General features: G+C 42.6%; 2 protein-coding genes across 3 annotated transcripts in view; both read left to right on the top strand.

Moving 5' to 3' along the window:
* Window positions 1-202: 202 nt before the first annotated feature.
* drap1 (DR1-associated protein 1 (negative cofactor 2 alpha)) lies at window positions 203-8684 on the top strand. Its single transcript, XM_053415573.1, has 7 exons — window positions 203-401; window positions 1026-1098; window positions 1675-1768; window positions 3227-3352; window positions 5502-5592; window positions 5706-5794; window positions 7275-8684. The coding sequence occupies exons 1-7, from the start codon at window positions 360-362 to the stop codon at window positions 7465-7467; spliced, it is 708 nt and encodes a 235-aa protein (XP_053271548.1). The 5' UTR covers window positions 203-359; the 3' UTR covers window positions 7468-8684.
* Window positions 8685-13197: 4513 nt separating this feature from the next.
* LOC128429777 (mitogen-activated protein kinase kinase kinase 11) overlaps window positions 13198-19111 on the top strand; it is a 44723-nt gene continuing 38809 nt past the window's right edge. For both annotated transcript variants that reach the window (XR_008333903.1, XM_053415563.1), the window contains exon 1: window positions 13198-15126. Coding sequence is in view for 1 of the 2 variants with exons in the window: in XM_053415563.1 (XP_053271538.1) it covers window positions 14370-15126 (757 nt within the window). In the remaining variant the exon portion in view is untranslated. The remainder of the gene's footprint in view (window positions 15127-19111) is intronic.

The raw sequence follows: 19111 nt of genomic DNA, 5'->3' as shown, positions 1-19111 counted from the left end.
ACGACTCTTGGTCACCGGGGGCCTCGGGGATGTGCACATCCACCGGTCATCTATTGGTTCGATATTATTGATTATATTGTATATATATCAAATGTCAGACTCACACTATTAATCACGTTCAACAATACTTGCATTACTTTATATTCCTCGTGTGCTCCAACATGACGGCGCTGGGACCCTGCGGACTGACGCGCCAGGCAGGAGGCGACGAGTGACGACGACGTGCTAGCGTGTTAGCCGGCTAGCCACCGCTATCTGGTGTGTGTGTGCACGGAGGAGGCGATTTACACATGATATAGTGTAAAAAATCCAGAGTATAGTGCGTTTTATTTTAGGTCGGTCTCCCACGCGATCAAAATATGCCCAGCAAAAAGAAGAAATACAACGCCAGATTCCCCCCGGTAAGTCTGAACTTCGCCGAACCGGCGTAAAGATTAGCTGGCGCTAGCAAACTGGTGTGAATACTGCTAAATTCTCCTCTAGCTAGCTTGAGTAGGATTTGGCCTGTGTTCCTGCCTGTGGGGCTAAAAGGCTAGCTACTAAAGACAAGAACTTTACCAGTAAAATGTAAATTGGGCTATTGAGACATTGCGTTTTATGCAAGGACTGTCGCTGGTTTTATTTGCTCCCCAGTGTTTACAACTATTCATTAAAGGTGCGCTACGTTAGCTAGCTAGCGACCCCACTCATTAACGTTGTTTTTAGCATGGCATGCTAAGTGAAACTGTTTCTGTTGGAGCCGCACAATGAGCAATACATCCACAGGGCACCTGCCACAGTAGATGTGATCAACACGACGGGAGTTAATGGTTTTAAACGTGCAGACAGTGGAACACCACTAATGGTCTAAACTCAAACTTTCTGTATTGTATCTTGCTAACATTTTCATGCAAGGGATTGGGGTGAGAAAGTTGCTTTGAGTCTGTTTAGAACTATAACGGTAAAGCTTTCTTGTGTCACCGTATTCCCCTGTATTCACTCCTTGTGTACCCACACTAAACAGTCCAACCCATTTGTCATTACAGGCGAGGATTAAGAAGATTATGCAGACAGATGAAGAAATAGGAAAGGTGGCTGCAGCAGTCCCCGTTATAATTTGTATCCTTCCTGCCGAATATCTCCACAGATCCACGGTCTGGATCGTCTGTGATCATCAGTACGAGTGGTGTGAATGTGTTGTGTGGTGTTATGAGTTCCGAATTCATTCATTCATTCATTCATTTCAGGGCTCTCAAATCAATTGTTTGACTTGACTTGACATTTGATCAATTGAAATAATTGAAAGAGAAAATTGAACTTATGTTGTTGTTTTAGAATGACATCACTTTTTGCTCTTGTAGCATATGATGGGCATTTTTAATATTATATATTAAGATATTAACTGATGATTGAAATAGTATAAGTCACCCCATCTGGCAAATTTATGGATATGCACTCTATAACATTATTTCAAATGACAGGCATAAGCAATTCTAAGTGATATTTTTCATCAACAACATTAATTGTCATTATTGTGTTGCAGTCAGCCTGTTCATGTCTTTCATCATCATAAGTTGTGAAAGTTTTCAGCCTCAATGCAGCGTCAGTGCAAGCCAGGCCGTGTAAGTTACATTTTTTTATTGTAATGATGGACACAGATGTGCTGCATCACACTTTCCTTAACGGAGACCTCAGCGAGAGCCCTGGAGCTTTTTTTGGAATCGTTGCTTACGAAGGCCTGTCAAGTCACCCAGTCTAGGAACGCAAAGACCATGACAACGTCACATCTGTAAGTTTCTATACTTTTTCTATACTATACTTCTGTAGTTGTGTGTCTTTCCCTGGTGAATTCACGTTGTTGGATAATTACAGGACATCATGGTAAAGTTGTATTATGAATTGTAGAAATGTAGCTGAAAAGGTGCTATGTCTTTATTTCCTTTTCACACATATTTTTAGGTGCCATATTACACATATAATACATTGCAGTTAAAGCATCACAAGGCAAAACGCACTTTGAGGCGAGTGTACAAAATGTCATACCAGTTTAGCATTAAGCTAAATACTGGACCAGTATCCCCAATTCAATTGCTAGATGTTCCTCTAGGTTCAGTAGAAGCTCCTGAGTAGACTGAAATCGATGCTGCAACAACTTTAGTCCACTTGGTGGCAATAATGCACCTTTTAATTAGGTTTGCCTACTGCCAATAAACACCAGATAAGAAGAAGCAGCAGAGAGTGAGGGCCACACATGCACACGAATGTAGCAGTAACAAACCTTCCCCTCCGCTTCACTTCCAATCTGTACAAGCGAGGGGTGAAATGATATCTGCTTCCTGTGGCAGAGAAAATCCACATGGAGGCTTCATGTGGAGTTCAACTTTGGTGAACTTCTATCCATGATATTTGCATGCATTTGCTTATGTGTGTCCGTGCCCTGGAGCAGCAATACAATCCCTCGACACTGAGTGACACACAATGTTTTATTTGTCAAAACAAACATGAAACTCTGTTGGCGTGATATCAGAAATGTTGCATGAACTTTTTTAGTTATCGTTGAGACTATGTCTGACACATCATGTGCTGTATGTGTTCCCAGTGCTTCTGCCGAAAGGTGGTCTCCCTCATGTTGCCTCTCAGAAACGTTCACACAACTCATCAGACAGTAGTGATTGTGACGGTCCTTAAGAAGTTCATAGAATTATGTTAATCACGTCATTTTGCTTATTACTAATGAAATACATGTTAGATTTAGTGCTGTGATGCCGTCGGCAACTGGTCATAATAAAGTTGTTTCAGCCAGTTTGTATAGAACCCGCCCTGTATAAGGTCCTGAACTGGACCAGAATCAAACAGAGCCTTAGAGTTTTCAATCTGTTCTCAGTTCTCAAAATTCTCAGTTTAATGGGCTGAAGAACTCCAAAGTATTGTGGAGATCACATGTCAATGTATCAGAAGTGACGTATTAGTTTTAATTTAAAATCAGAAGTGTGGATGTAGCCTTAGATAGTGCTGTTGAGTGGATTTGCAAAAAACTGCCACATCAAATCTCCTGTGCTGTATCTGAAAGTATTTATGGCCAAGAGTGAGATTATAGTGTTACTCGTTCAAGTTGCTGTAATGAATATTTAATTTGATAGCCTTTTCAAATTGGATATGAGGCGGATATTTTGCTGACTGAATGTGTTTTGACTCTGTAGAGAAGGCCGAGGTCTGACTGAACAGTGTGTGCTTGTGTTGTTCACAGAAAACAGTGTATTGAACTGGAGCAACAGTTTGATTTCCTGAAAGACCTGGTGGCAACAGTGCCAGACATGCAGGGCGAGGGGGAAGAGAACCACACCGAGGGGGGAGGAGAAAAAGTTTCCCGCAGGTATCTCTCTCTCTAACACACACTAACACTCACATTTAGTAACCCTTATTTAAGCTATTTGTAAGGTCATGTTAACATTTGCAGGGTTCGTTTCATTTTACAGTCTGACGATAGACTATGCGAGCCATGAAAAACTGAATAAAATGCTGGAGCTCCCACTGCTCCAATTCTTGCATTAGTCGCATTAAACCTTACTTTATTATAAAAAAATAATTTGTTATGATGGGCTTATTAATGAGAAAGGATTTAATCTGTACTTTTTAATAGCCATGGCCCCCAAAGTGCCCATGCCTTGCCTCTCATTAAAGCTGCTTACACACATGCACTGAACTCTGCAGATCCTAACGATTTTCTTTGGAGGGGCTGTATGTGTGAACACAAATGTCCGAGAGAAAGAGCCTGCACACTCTGTCTGGCCAGTCCCCAATTATAAAGTCCACAGAAAGTGCAGAGGAGCCGATGTGAGAACACGGCACGAGATCCTCCACAGGACTCATCGCGAGGGAGGGGTGTGCTGAAAACATTTCTAACTCACGACAGAAGCAAAAATGAAAGAAACTAAAAGAAAACAAATATCTTTGCATGAAAAACCGTTGCCATACATTTGGAAGACACTGACAAAGATGTCTTTTGTTGATAAGAGCCGACGCGGATGTCCTACCTCTGCCTGTTGCACCCCCCCCCCCCCCGCTTAAATCCTCTGAGGATTTCAGTGATGTTGTGTCTGAGCAGAGAATCTCCTGCTGTGTTGTGCACTTGCTCCTCAGAAAGTCTGGACCCAACTCCCTGGACATCCTACAGAGGTCATGTCTGAGAACTTCCTAAGAGTTCTGCGTTTTAACTCTTAACACTTACCTTAAAGGATGTCTTCACCTTAATATTTTATCTTTTATGTAATGAGGACTTGAGTTTTGTCCCCATTAGGCAGCAATTCTCCATATTGTTACTGTTTAGATTTATGTCCCCACAAAATGAGAAATACCCGGACGCCACAAACACGTGACTACCCCACAAAGTGGATACTGCTGAGATTTTCATGTTCCATACACAGTCACTGTATCTTTATGCTGCTAAGTTTGACTTATTAACCTGGTTTATCACTTGATTAATCAATTTGTCATTCTGTCTTCTCTTATAAGTTCATGCACCCAAATTATTATATTACAAAGTAATGAATCCCAAACAGGAGAGCCATCTTTACATGCACTCAAAGCCAGTTACCTCTTCCTGAAACTGCTTCTCCTGGAAAAGGAAATTGATACAAGTATTGTTAGTCATCTTTGCACTCTTACCTTTTTACTTTTTCCCAATTTGTGTTCTTACGCAAGACTATCAACAGCATAAAAGAAAAGAAAGAGCACATTTATTCATCTTCACAGAGCGAGAACTAATTACTGAGGATTGTAGAGAAGAGAGAGCAGTATTGACTGTCAAATCAAACATCGCCATTGCTGCTAAATTGAAGCAGAGAGTCTGGCAGAGAATCACACACAAAATAAATGAGCAAGATCTCTTCTTCCCACTAAACAGTGTGGCCGATTCGATTCACATTAATTTAAAGTGGTTGCAAGCTGCTAATATTGAGATGTTTCGCCTCTGCTTTGAGGATGAGGCTTGTGGAGTCACAGCATCTTTTGAATATAAACGACTCAAACGAAGTTCCATCAGCAGTGTTGGTCACATTATTCTCTGCTTTGAAATTATCTCCAGTGATTTGAATGTTCCATTTTGGCATTAACTGTCTTGCATATTTATGCTGCAATTTGACTTTCTAATTTTTAATTAGTTTTATGAGATGTTGAAATGTGTGTAGCTGTGGTGCTCTGTGACCAATTACATGTACACACACACATATATATAAAACTGGGTATTAATGCCCAAAATATTGGTGTTAAAAAGTGTTACTGAATGCAAACTGTTTTAAAAGTAAAAAATGTTTGATAACTTTCCTTGTCTGAGCCATTTTTCAGACCAGACAGCAGCAAACGGCAGTCCTTTACTCTGGTCTGCACAGATCATGAAATTTATGAAGAATCTTCTAGCACAGCCATTAATCAGATGTCTCCAAATGTTCTTTCCACTTTTTAAAAGTTTATTACCTTCATGTCTCGTTATAAATCTTTTCTAAAAAAAAAAATTTTACTCCCAGGGGTCGAAAACCAGGAACTGGACGCAAGAATGGAGGGGTCGGCTCCAAAGGAAAGGACAAGAAGTTGTCTGGCACCGAGTCAGAACAAGAGGTGGGAGCTGCGTATGCATGCCAATAACTATCTGCCAGAGGCCAATAACTATCTGTAGCTTGAAAGATTTGTGGAGAGGTGGCTCATTGTTGTGTTCCCCGTGATCGATGTAGGATGACTCTGAAGACAGCGAGACGGAGGGGGACGAGGAGGACGGCTCTCAGTCCAGCACAAATCTACAGGCTGCAGCCAGGTTCAACAGGTAGGGACACAGATCGCCTGTGTTAATATGATACTGTGTAAAAAGAAACTGCATCCAAGACATCTGGACAGAAACAGCCAGACTTTTGTTTGGCTATGTTAATGGCATTTTTCATTAATTTTGAATCAGCAGAACAAACATTTGTGACCTCATTAACACTTAACAAACATAACTTGACATTTAATGACGTATTCAGGAAAAATAAGTGCCGCTTAATAGGGCGCATACCTTCGACAAGGCCCAACAGTCCCGGGTGTTTTTAAATGAACATTCGAGGCTAGCTCCTGCTAAAGCTACACTACCAGAAATGATTTCGCTCAAAAAACTGTACTTGCCAGTGGTAATACAGCACAACTGATGTTTTAGAGTGGTGAAGAAGGGATTTCTGAGAAAAGGAAACTGCAGTTTTATCTGAGCCAAATTAATATACTAGATTGGTCGATTTGCATACTCACCATTTTCGGCTGTATCGGTGGCATTTCTGATGCTCTTTTCGGCCTCGAAATATCTAAGATTCATGATTAAGCTGTCAATCCTATTTTCAGTCAATCCTATTAAAGATGAATTGTCTGAAATATTAAAAAGTGGCCATAGCCCAGTGGGACTTCTACTGTCATAACAACTTTTCTATCACAACACTTGGATAAGCAACCATTAGCTGACTAATGATGATCATTTGTTTATCAAATAGTTGCCAATTAATTGTCTGTGAATAGACTTATCCCCATTTGTCTTTAAAGTCACACTCCGCCACCACTTCGGCCTCCAGGGACCATCTCAAGGTTGTTGTGTAGCTCAAACAGTAGCACAAGGAGAGAGGAGTCCTCAAGTCATTGAAGATGCTCAGTGTTGTAAGGAACACAGCAATGTCAGCCTAACATTAGCTAACATTAGCTAACATTAGCTAACATTAGCTAACATTAGCCACCATATGCTACTCTTCACACCCCGCCAAGACCCCTGTGAATTGTGTCCTTTGACTTGTCATTGGTGAGAGGATGAATGAATGATTCCTTCTCTCAGCTTCTCTTTCACAGCAGCATATGACACACTGACATGATTTATTAGTCGTATTATAGAAAGTGTGGCAACAGGAAGCCCACTGCTTCTATGAGGCATTTAAAAATTGTGCTACACATGTTTCCATGGAAAAATGCTATTTTCACATTAAGCATTGCACAAATTGTAATATTAAGAGAAAGTCATACGTTTAGGATTCGTGCAATGTTTGGACGGTGGTAAAGCAGCTTTGTGAAGAGCCCATAAAATACAACCTGTTTGGTCTATTGATTGGTTGATAGAGACCAAGCTTGTATTGTATTATATAAATGTTTAGTACTAACTATATATAATTGACTTAGTGTTATGGAGTGTAAAACAGGGAACCTTGAGACCTTACAATAATGTCAGGCCTCAGAAGATTGTGTTTAATGATGTGTGCTTTGTGATGCTACATCCCGTCTGCCTGTGCCCCCCGCAGCTCCGACGCGCCCCCCCAGTACATGCACACGGGCGACACGGTCTCAACGGGCAGCATGGCACCAGCACAGCCCCAGGGCACCATGGCCTTCGCCCCGCACCCCTCCATGATGAGCGTTGCACTGCCTCCGCCAGCCCCAGCGCCGCACAAACACGAGGACGAGGACGACGACGATGAAGACTATGACTCTTAGCTCCATCTTCCCACCTCCTCCACCAATCATTCTCACACACACAAACGCATACACTTTCAGCTTTATTTTCTATCTCTTGCGTTGTTGTTGCGGCGGGCGCTCAAAACAGAGGAGGGAAAGACTCTTCATCACAGCCTGCTGGCAGAAAAAACCTCTCGACAGCCGGCTGAAAGAGACTCCGCCACAGGAAACAGAAAACTGGTTGTATATTATGTGTTTTAATTTTTTTTTTTTCTTTTTCTTTAAAAAAAAAAAAAGGGTTTTATTTTATTGTAGAGGAGAGTTCAACAAGGATGTTTTTTAACAAGTCAGTCGTTCTATTTTGACTATTAAAAATGGCAGTCGTCGCTGTTTTCGCCATAAGCCCCCGGCAGACAGGATAGGTGTGGTTTGTGTTGCCTCGTAGCTTTTTCTTTTGGCACTTTCCTTTCTACCTTGATCCTCCGAAATAGACATGATGAAGGGAACGTATCAGTCGTCATGCAAACCCTCAGGTTGGCTTCATAGAAAGTAAATCAGCAATTGGTTGTTAAAGCCTGAATTAAAGCCTTTAATAATCATGCAAAGGCAAATAATAGAGAGGAATTCAGGACAAGAGCTTGTAAAGATTGAGGAAGGTGAACAGCACTTGTCGAAGGGAAAAGGTCATATTCTATATATTATATTATCGATTGGCTATGAATAACTGCTGTTCGGGCTTTTCATCAACAAGTCAGTTAAATTATCAAACTGTAACATAAACGAGGACGCAGGTGTATTTTTGCTATAGTTTAGCAAGCCGCAGCTTTTTTTGAATTACTTTCTATTTTTAATTCATGCTTTTTATCAAGAGGACTGTAAACGTTCACGACCACAGCCCTGGAGATGACCATATCAGCTGGTTAATGATTTACATTGTTGTTTTTGATGCTGTCAGGCATTTCGAGCTCCTGTATTGTTTTATACGATCATTAAATTCCCCCTGAATAGCCCATCAGAAGAATCAAGAACCATGACTTTGTTTTTAAAGTTGTTCGTCCCCTCTTAATTTCTCCTCTGGCCACCCCTCCAGTCATTTTCTCCTTTATCTTAGATTGTTTTAGATGTAAAGCAGAGACGGGGCTCCCATTTATATGTCGGTCTCAGTATGAAATGTTTCCAAATAGACATGGACACTGTATTGTAAACTTTTAACATTCTTTTTATTTTGTATGGGTGAAATAAAGTTCATATTTCAATTTAAATAAAAGGTTTTCTTGTGTTTTCCATGTCGGGGAGATGAGGAGCCTGAAGTGCTTCCTCACGTCACGCAAATCAGCAACAGCGTTCACCTTCAGACGCAGCTTTTTGTTCAGCAGCTGGAGGAACAGCACAGACTTCTGCTGTACCTTTACACAAAATGCTTTGAAGTGGCTTCTCTTTCGATTTACAATTGTACATGTGTCCTGACTCAATGCTGTAGCTTCGTCTCCTTTTGGTTTATTTACTTTGTGTGTGTAGCAATGTTGAAAAGTTTCCCCGCGGACGTATCTTGTGTGGATTTAACGGCCAATGACTCATGCAACCTGAAAGACAAGAGCTGTTTGTCCTCGGTCTCCTGCTGGCAGTTGAATCAGATAAGCACAAGACACTGCAGGTTTTCTGAAAAGGTGATTGTTACCATCACGGTCACACACACACACACACCCTGCTCCACTTGTCCTTGAGTCTGTGTGTTTGTCCGGCCTCCTCGCTCCTCCTCCTGCCCTCTTTACTTTTTTAAAACACTTTTTTGCCGTGTAAATGCAGCCGCACCTTCCACCCCCACCCGACTGACCAAGCAACACAGAGCAAGGGCCGCATAAACAACTGCATCCTTCCTGCACAAGCGTTGACTCAGCGGACTGGGAGGAGGGTGGAGTTTGATGTGATTCTGTATTTGTGTGTGTGTGTATGGGGGGGGGGGGGGGGTTGACTTTAGGAGGTCGGTGTCCAAACAAGCGGCAGCCATGGTGCAGGGAAGCAGGGGAGGGGAAGGAGAGCGATCAAAGGGCCGGCGGGAGGAAGCACACTGTTTCCACACAGCAGTCGGCGGGGGCCAGAGGTGGCCCTGTGATTCCCAGCACCTCCCTCCCTAGAAGCCACTGAGTCGCTGTGCGCTGCTCTGCTACATTCGATAAACATGGGAAAATGTGGCAAAAAGAGGAATTCCCCGACCTTTGCGAGAGCAAAATCCTTTCACATGTGCAGCCACTTGAAAAGCACGTGTTTAAAGTGCACCTTGTGTTTCAGTCTGTGGCCTTGATCACAGGGAACAGTGGGAACCAGCTCACGAACACACTCTGATCTGTACTGGGTTGTTTCTCATTTCCAGCTCTGTGTCTCTGCTCTGGTTGGTGGTGGAATGAGGGAGTAGTCTGTCATCCAGGGAGGACAGAGTAAGACACGGCCAACTTGATTTCATTTTAAAAACAGGGCTGGAAAGCACAGAGGACAAAGCAGATATAAACTGCTGAGAGTTGAGATAACAATCAGAGATCTTTTGCTCAAGTTAAAGTTGCAGGATTTCCCATTACATGTAAAACAATGAAAGTACTATCTACAAGATGTAGTTTAAATATCAAAGTGCAGGGGCTGATCTATGATTTTCCTAAATCATGGGCAACAAAGGGGCCACCATTTAGACAGAGGGGACAGTTTTATGTCCAACATCCATACAAAACTCCTGATTCAGTAATGGGCACATTGAAGTCGGTCCTTGTCTAGTGTTGGCTCTGCAGCTTTGATCAAAGCCACACATCATTGAATGTATTTGGAAAATTGTTCAAGCACTTTGTAAAACGCTTAGAAAATACAAATTCCAACCAAATTGTCATATTGATCATTTCATTTAGAATGTGTGTGTGATATCTGGAACTGCAAAGCAGCCGGGGCTGTTGAAGAGAGAAGTTTGAGGACAGGGTAGAGGGTTTGAGTACAAACAGGATTTTAGTTTCCTGTTTGCATCACTCTGCTCGGTGCATTTTTTTTTTTTTGTGCTCTGTAATATCTAACTAACTATCTGACAAACTATGATATAGGGTATATGGTGTGAGATCATGACCAGTGTGTCATGTTAATGATTGGACACTGGGTGGCTCTTGAAATCAATTTTTTGCTTGTACATTAGTGGTTTGGTTTACATGGAAGCCGATTCAGCCAAAAGAGGGAAAATGTGTAAATGTCCAACATTTGATGGTAGACTGTTCCCCAGAAGTGGAGCCAAATCACCCCCTGGTCCCTGAGGTCCTAAACCCTGCCTCCTCTGTGTGAGCAGATGGGACAGAGCACGATATTAAGACAGGTGTTGTTGTTTACAGCACCAACACCAGCTCTTATTACCGAAAGCTCCTTTGACATCCTTGCCGGTGTCTTCTTCGTGTATGACTCTGGCTCTAAATTGGCATGATGGCAGCGTTCGTATCCCTGATATACTGGCTTCATTTCTGTCTGGCAGGAGGAAGTGGAGACATGTCATCCAGCTTTAACAACACTAATAATAGCTTGAATTTATGTAGCACCTTTCAAAAGACCCAAGGAAGCTCTATATACAGTCTATTGTTTTGACTCACTTAGATACCTAATCAAGTAAGAGATTTTCAAAATTTTGAATAAGTATCTCCACATTTTGTCGTGAGTAGTAAAAGGTTTATCCATTTTTTCTTTTTGATTTACTCAACAGAAATTGTTTTCCATAGAAAGTCATGAAGTCATAGCTATGAAGTCCGATCAGAGGAGCAAATATTTGTAGAACATTTTATGAAGATTTACGTTAGATTCTAGCCTGAGTTTGTTTGAATATTAGATTCTGTTTAAGTAACTTTATATTGCTGAAGCAACGCTTTATACATTTTATCGTAAGAATTGAATGAACTATTCCGATGCTTTTAAAATGGGAAGATGAAAGCAAGAGTAAGAGTATTCTCTTTGGAAAAACTATATTTCCCTTTATCTCATGTAGAGTGTTACAGCGGTAAATCTCGACCTACTCAAATTAATTTTCAGTGAAGACTCCCGCCGCAGTCGGGTAAGTTGCCCCCATCAAACTGCATAAAGCACATGAAACCTGCCACATGCTGAGGCCTTTTAAATGTGTTGCTTTAAGTGAAGCTTCAAAACCCTTTTTATGTTCAAAGTGACACCAGACAAAAGAAAATCTTCAACAAATTTCTCCTCACAGAAACACAGAAAAAATTTTAATGAACCAGTGTCCTTGAATATTTAGTCTCACCAAAGTGTAACATTTCAACTGATTCCACAGGAAAACACTATAACATACCGTTCTAATGTAAGAGATGCAAAGAATCAACCATGGTGTAAAGCACACAAGAACATATAGCATGTATTTAAAATATTCGTACATTTCTATACAGAATAAACTTTAATGAGTGTGTCTACAGCATCTTTCAAGTAAATTCATTTTGTTTTAATAGAGATTATGAATTTAGCACCTGTTACCATTAACGTAAAGTCATCCATAGTAAACAAAAAGAACTTCTGGGGTGAATTTCAAAATAAGATAACAACCTGCACAAAAATGATTGTCCTGCTCAACTTAACACCATGACAGCCTAAATAATCTTCTTCCTCTCCTTACTCTAGATTGTTATTTTTGTGGCTATTGTTTTACTTCAAGCTTGTTGCGCTGCCAGTGACCTGACACAAAGGTTAATAGGAGGATAACCATGAGAACAAAGGGATAATCATGAACTCAAAATCAAACTCCCATGAAAACATTATACACATATATGCATATATGTACACAATAAGATAATTACTTGAATATAATTAACAGCTTAAATTAGTTTGTAATTTTTACTTTTGTGCTATTTTGTGCACGTGGAGCTTATTGCTTGTTATCTGAAATGTGTTGAATTGCTTAAATCATTATTTCTGTTATGTTTACATATCTTAGGGAAAACAGGACATGAAACTGTGTGAAAGTAGATGTTCTGCTTCAAAAACAAATGGTGTAAAACCTAAGGAATACATTCTCCCTTCTCTCTTAAACATAATTAAGGATTATTAATATATTTACCCATCAACATATCTATCGTGTTTTTATACTGTATATATTAGATACATTTCATTCATATTTTTCTACATTTCCTATACACCTTACAAATGCTGCTCTAATACTGAAAATGTCGCCATTGTGGGACTAACATAGGATTATCGTTTCATATTTTTATTAATGGCTATTTACATATTCTAAATAGATCTGTATTAAAAATCTCGGTGTAGACACTTATAATCAGGGAATTATTGGACCTGTACCTGTGAAGGCATGTAATATGAACAGTATGCAAGTGTCAAAAGAAGAACTTTATGATGCTTTATCATTCTATCGCAAAGGCCACAAAAATACACAGACCATGTAAATAAAGTATAATAGTCTTTATATGTGTGATCTTCCTCCTATAATGTACTTTCCCTGCAGCAGTATGTTGACTGAATGAAAATGTCATGTAAAGATACAGGGACATTTTATTTCATGGGTTCACTTTAACTAATGAAGTTGTGACGTGCAGTTGTTGTGTGAGCTACTGTTCTTGGATCAACAGCGAAAGGCAAAACATTTAATAAATATTCCTCACGTCGCCTGTCACTCAAATAAAGCCGCTCATGAGATCGGTTTTACGTTGATAGCGACGACCGGAAATGGCACCGCTGAACTATATCCGGCTTGACCGTGGCCTGTCATCTGACTCTTTTCCTGTTGGGAGAGAAGAAGTTTAGAAACCCCACCCTCCGCACGGACTGTCAGCGCACACGTACGAGTGGTTCGAGGTCCTGACGAGTGAGCACCGACCTACGGACAGGAGCGTGATGAGACGCGCTGATGGAGGCACAGTTCCGGTGAACCACCGACTGTAACAGCGGGACCACCGGGCGGCACCAGGCCACGCGCTCAACTCCGACGAGGAACTAACGGAACCTGTTTTTTCTTTCATGCGCGCTGCTCCCTGGGAAGTGGAGCCGAGCAGGTTTGCTGCGCTCTTCCTGTTACTAAACTAAACTACTTTTTTTTTTTTTTTTACTTTTTATAAAACCGCAGCTCGTTGCGTGCTTTCTTGTAATCATGGATACACACGCGCACTGGGATGCGGGAGCGCAGCAGAGTTGCGGGCAGACGCGGTTATTGGAGGTTTGGGTTTAACGCGGACTGGCCCTGAAACTTGTCGTAAAACTCTGGTTGGCCGGACTGAATGCTCCTTTCCTGCTATTCTTCTCCGCTTCTCAGCGCTTCCTGCTTGTGGTGGCCACTGCACTTAATGGCTAAAAATACATAAAACTCAAAATGGACAACCCAACGCTGTGGGAATCTTAATCTGGAAGTTGCAGCAATCTAAGTACTTCCCAACAAGCTTTGGGCTACTTTATTTTCGTCTTTATACTTTTGGTCCTCATAATCTCAACTCAACAGGTGGCAATTTTTGCATGAGGTATGCCACTGGCATATTTGCCCATAGTGAGGTGATTCAGAAGCCTCTGAAGTACAGGCCGGTGAAATGATAATGTGCTCAAACCATGTGTTGGGGAAACCACACACCACATCACTCACACAGAGAGAAATTCAGTGGCGAGCGACCATGCTGCCTTTCTGAGCTTTGATCCACTGCAAGAAAACAAGAGCGGTCTCTCGGCTGGTTCTGCATTTTCAAATGTAGAGGTTTGCAACTCACGTGAAGACGAATGAAAGACACTTGCTGTTCAGTTCTCTCTGAATCCTCTCCTGTAGCCCACTTGTCGGTCAAGCGCTTGAATACATTTCACTGGTCCCTGATGAACCAACAAGAAAGACAGGAAAGGGAGCGAGGTTCAATAAAGTACTCCTTTGTACTTTATTTTCAAACCCTTCGGGTGCAAAATCGGATCCAGTCAAAACATCTGCGTGAGGCTCCATGGAGCCACTGAAGAACATATTCAGCCGTAGCTCACTGACGAACTGGAAAAATTTGGATCAATCACAAAAAGGGAACTTCACCAATCCCGTGTGGACAGCCTTATTCGACTATGAGGCGTCCTGTAAAGATGAGCTCACCTTGCGCAAAGGTGACCTGGTGGAGGTCCTCTCTCTGGACTCTGAGATATCAGGGGACGAGGGCTGGTGGGCGGGCAAGGTCAACAACAAGGTGGGCATCTTCCCGTCTAACTATGGCTCCTTCAAGCCAAGTGGATACGGGAAACTTCCAGTTAGTGGCGTTGTCAGCGAGCTCGGCCCGGCCGTGGTGGGCGAGTTCGAACCTGATGTGCTGGATTTCCGGGAGCTGAGCCTGGAGGAGGTCATTGGCGTCGGTGGCTTCGGGAAGGTTTATCGTGGTGTATGGAGAGGCGGGCTGGTGGCCGTGAAGGCAGCACGCCAGGACCCCGACGAGGACATCAGTGTGACGGCCCAGAATGTGAGGGCGGAGGCCCGTCTGTTCGCCATGCTCACGCACCCGAACATCATTGCCCTGAAAGGTGTCTGCCTGGAGGAGCCCAACCTGTGCCTCATCATGGAGTATGCATCAGGTGGCCCGCTGAGCCGAGCGCTGGCAGGGCGTCGCATCCCGCCGCACGTCCTGGTCAACTGGGCCGTGCAGATTGCCAAAGGGATGTTGTACCTGCACAGCGAGGCCATTGTCCCCGTCATCCACCGAGATCTCAAGTCCAACAACAGTAAGTCCATCGCGTCTGCAGTGTTGATTAATTTAGCTGAGTTAATTTAGCTGGGTCTGTTAGGGATACAGAGTAGAAAATAAAAGATATACAAATTTGCCGGGGCTTCTGTGGGGCAACATGTCCCATGGCCGCAATGGAACATAGTGTACTAGTGTACACAAAGCTGCTAAAGGAATCTCTTGGTGTTTACAAGGTCACATCCAGAATAAAGACCATTTAAACTCTCAACACACTCAACAAATGCCTCCAGTAGAATTATTAACTCTTTAGTGTTGGAATTTTAATTCGCTCTCTACTCATGACTCTGTACCATATTGGTTCCAGTCTGATGCATTGTGCCTGGGGTAATATATCCACGTTATCCTGAGCTCCATCTCAAAATCATGACAAAGCACTCGAGATTAGTTGAAAGACAGCACATCTTTTTGGATTGAGGCCCAGTCATGTGACTCCCTGGCTGTAAAAGATAGGCCAAGGCTGCAGAGGCCAGAAAGGCCTGCAAATATGTGTTGTTGACAGCACAAAATGCCATGCTTTTCTAGCAAAGGTCAGGAATTCAAGGAAGCCTTCCTTCCCCGCACCACCACAACTCACACTTTGGACTTTGATGCTGTCCGGGGGTTGAGGGAAAGGTCTTGCGTCAGTGTTTCGGGCTCTTGTAGCAGACACGTACGCATTGGACCTTGTCATTAAAGCTACACGGGAGGAAGATGGTGATAAAGCTTTCTGGGCCCCCCCCGTTTGAAGCAGAACAAATGCCTGTCTCAGCTCTAATGGGGCTCATAGCTAACCTAAACACTGAGCCACCTGAGTTTCACAGCAGCCTCCCCTCTGTTATTATCATTCTTGGGATGCAGCATCAAATCCCCGTCAGCTTTTCGTCTCTATCTGTTTTGGTCCAAAAGTTGCTGACCTCCCTCAGCTCTTCCTGTCGGCTGCTGCAGATCTTCTTTGCTCAACACAGAAAACGATAATGTTTGCTCCTTAATAAAAACGTAACCGTAAATTAGCCTAGGTTTTGAGAATATGACCTTAGTTATTAGTACACGAAGGGTAACGTCCTTGATTTAAGGTTTGTTTAAAGATTTGGATCCCCATTCAACAAATAATAAGAAAATCTTTCTCCCACACCCTTCAACCTGGCCATCCTTTTCACTTTTGACCAAGTACCAACTGTTAAACTCTCCGTCTTCCTCAGACCATCAAGCATCGCTCTCCCTATTCCTCTTCAGCATCTGCTCACCCTCTCTTTCACCTCTCGCTTATCTTCACCCCTGTGTCAGGTCGTTTCCCAGCGAGACCTCTCTGCTGGAAAAACCTCTCCTGTAGTGCAAAGCAGAGTTATTGTTAATATAATCTTTGTATATGAGGCAGGTCGGGGCGAACACAATCCCTCTCTCTGTGCGCGGGGAGATCCTATCGCTCTCCAGCCTCCTCCAGCCTCTTGTTATTTTTTTTTTAATTCTTTGTCCCTGGCCTGCCCCTACACGTCTCTGTACAACCATAGCCCTGCTGTGCCACTGAGCAATATCCTGTTGTGGCGGTGGAGGGGGTGTGGAGGAGGCGAGTGGGAGCAGCGGGGAGACAGGGAGGGGGGCTCATTTAGAAAGAAACCCTGTCAGGGTTGACAATAATGTACCGTGATGTAAGTGAGGCGCCGACAGGTTAATTCCACAGGTGCGACAGGCCAGTTGGGTTGGCCGTACAAAATGTACTAAAGTATCAATGGTAAACTTCAGATTATGGTGTCAGTTCCTCAGAATAATGGTGCAAGTTCTTCTTTTTAGATCTGCTGTTGTGCGCCGGTGCAATCATACAGGAAGACATTTTTTTTCTGAGGCAGAAAACATATTTCCAGTAGCTGTAAGGATGTGTTCATTACAGAACTTGCAGGAAATAATTGAAGGAGAGGAAATGGGTTTAAAAATATAACAACTCCTTTTTATATATGATATGATGGTTACAAATCACTCTTTACATCATATTATACTCAAGTAAAGTATCATATCAACCTATCCTAAACACTAGGGGAAGATAGAGACCACCAGCCTACTACTACATTTAAAAAAAGAGATTGCTTTTGGCCATAAGGCCAGAGCTGTTACAGTGATGGATTGAGGTGAATAGTCATTATCCCTGAAGAGCTTGCCAAGAGTTGCAGTTGTAGCTAATGACCAGTGGAGCGCTTTGAGTTGTTGGGAACATTCTGATGAAACTGGATCAATGAAGAAGAGCTTGGGTTTAAGCCAGGGGCCTTAACTGGAATTCCACCAGAGGTAAATAGAAGAGAGAAATATATGGGAGCCAGTGTCCGTCACTCTTGGGCCTGTATGTCTGGCGGCAAGACTCTTACTCACCTTAAACTAGTACTGTATATTTCTTGGTGGTCTTAATGGACATCATTTACTTTTCACATACATTTCACTTGTACTGATGGGAAAGACATTGATCTGTCAAATGATTTACTCGTAGCCATTGCTAGGTCTGATAGCAGTGGTGACACCAGAATGGCACAAAACCTTCATAGATCCAAAACGGGATATAGGCATCACCGCACGCCATAAAGCTCTGCAGAGGCTTTAGTTAGATCTGGTGGGGAAAGTGCCAAGCTAAGCACACGCTGGGCTAAAACTCGTAGGCCCTTTTTTCCCCAGGAAGAAGCCACAGTTAGATCTTGGATCAACATGTCTTTTTTTTTTTCTTTCCACATGCAGACAAACATCTGATACATCCCTCTACCGGCATGTTTTCATTCAGGGCCCCCAGTGCCCCCAGTGCCCCACACTGCAGTGCACTCAAAACATCCCCTGTGTCTGTGTGTATGTGTGTGTGTGTGTGTCTGTGTCTCTGAGTGTACAGGCGGCTGGGTGTGTGATGTTTGCTTGTGTGTGGTGAACTGCTCTCCTGTTACCATACCCATACCCCTCCCATGTTCAGCAGGAGGAATTATGGGGGCACTTCTGACATTTTAGGTATTTTGTTAGTTATTTAGTCAAGGGAATATGGGCATTTAAAGACAATAAAGTCTGGACCTGCACCTGTATTTTGTTAAGACAGCTGTAGAATTGAATTTAGGTGATAACTAGAAGATAAAGAACACACAGTAAAAAACACAATCCTACCTACAGAGAGGAATCCAGATCTTTTATTGACATTTTCCCTGAAAATAATTCATGGATCTTGATGTAAAAATATTACATTTAAAGGTTTGATGTCTATGAATGTGTGATATTTGGTTTAGGTTGATTACATTTTTTTGGGGGGGGGGGGCTAGCACCGTTCCGGGGACTTTCTGTATGGAATTTGCATGTTCTCCCTGTGTCTGCCTTAGACCCTCAAAGGATAAGTGATATGGATTATAGCTGGATGGATTGATTGAATTTACAAGGACTGTTTGTCCTTGGTGGAGGTATGCGCTCTACTGAGTCTTACACCAGAGTCTTCTAGTGTTAAATACATTTCCAGTTGGTGAGTTTTTATCTACTGCTGGTATAAATGAATATTAATAATTGGCTGCTCGGTGGTTCGATCCTTGGCTCCTCCAGTCTGCTTTTTTGAAGTATCCTTGGGCAAGATACTGAACCCCACATCGCCCTTGACAGCTGTATAGAATGAGTGCTGAATGTAGAAAGATTGTAAAAACGTGTGTGTGAATGCAACTTGCACTGTAAATCACTTTGAGTAGTCGATAGGACTTTAAAAGTGCTTTATGAATACAGTCCATTTACCATCAAAATCTGCTTTAAACCAGCAATGTTAGAAACCCATGTCCATAGTGTGTTTGACATCCCCTGTTGGTAAACTTCTCGCTCCACTGTCGCTGGAGCCAGAAAATGAGTGGCAGAGTCTCAGTGGGACTGAGGGTGTGACAAGCCTGAGGCAACCACCGGGACTGACTGTGAGAGAGCTGTCAGTCTGTCTCTTGATAAGCCCTGCTGGCGTCTTAATGGACCAAATGTAGGAATCACTGCCAAGTCAAACC

Source organism: Pleuronectes platessa, chromosome 23, assembly GCF_947347685.1.
Source record: "Pleuronectes platessa chromosome 23, fPlePla1.1, whole genome shotgun sequence".
In the NCBI taxonomy this organism is placed as follows: domain Eukaryota; kingdom Metazoa; phylum Chordata; class Actinopteri; order Pleuronectiformes; family Pleuronectidae; genus Pleuronectes; species Pleuronectes platessa.
This window is presented reverse-complemented; position numbering and strand designations above follow the sequence as displayed.

What these genes read in the sequence shown, in the direction of transcription:
- drap1 (XM_053415573.1), top strand. Translation starts at nt 360, where the DNA reads ATGCCCAGCAAAAAGAAGAAATACAACGCCAGATTCCCCCCG. An exon ending in ACAACGCCAGATTCCCCCCG is followed by an intron (nt 402 to 1,025) that starts GTAAGTCTGAAC and finishes TTGTCATTACAG; the next exon opens with GCGAGGATTAAGAAGATTAT. An exon ending in AGCAGTCCCCGTTATAATTT is followed by an intron (nt 1,099 to 1,674) that starts GTATCCTTCCTG and finishes CGGAGACCTCAG; the next exon opens with CGAGAGCCCTGGAGCTTTTT.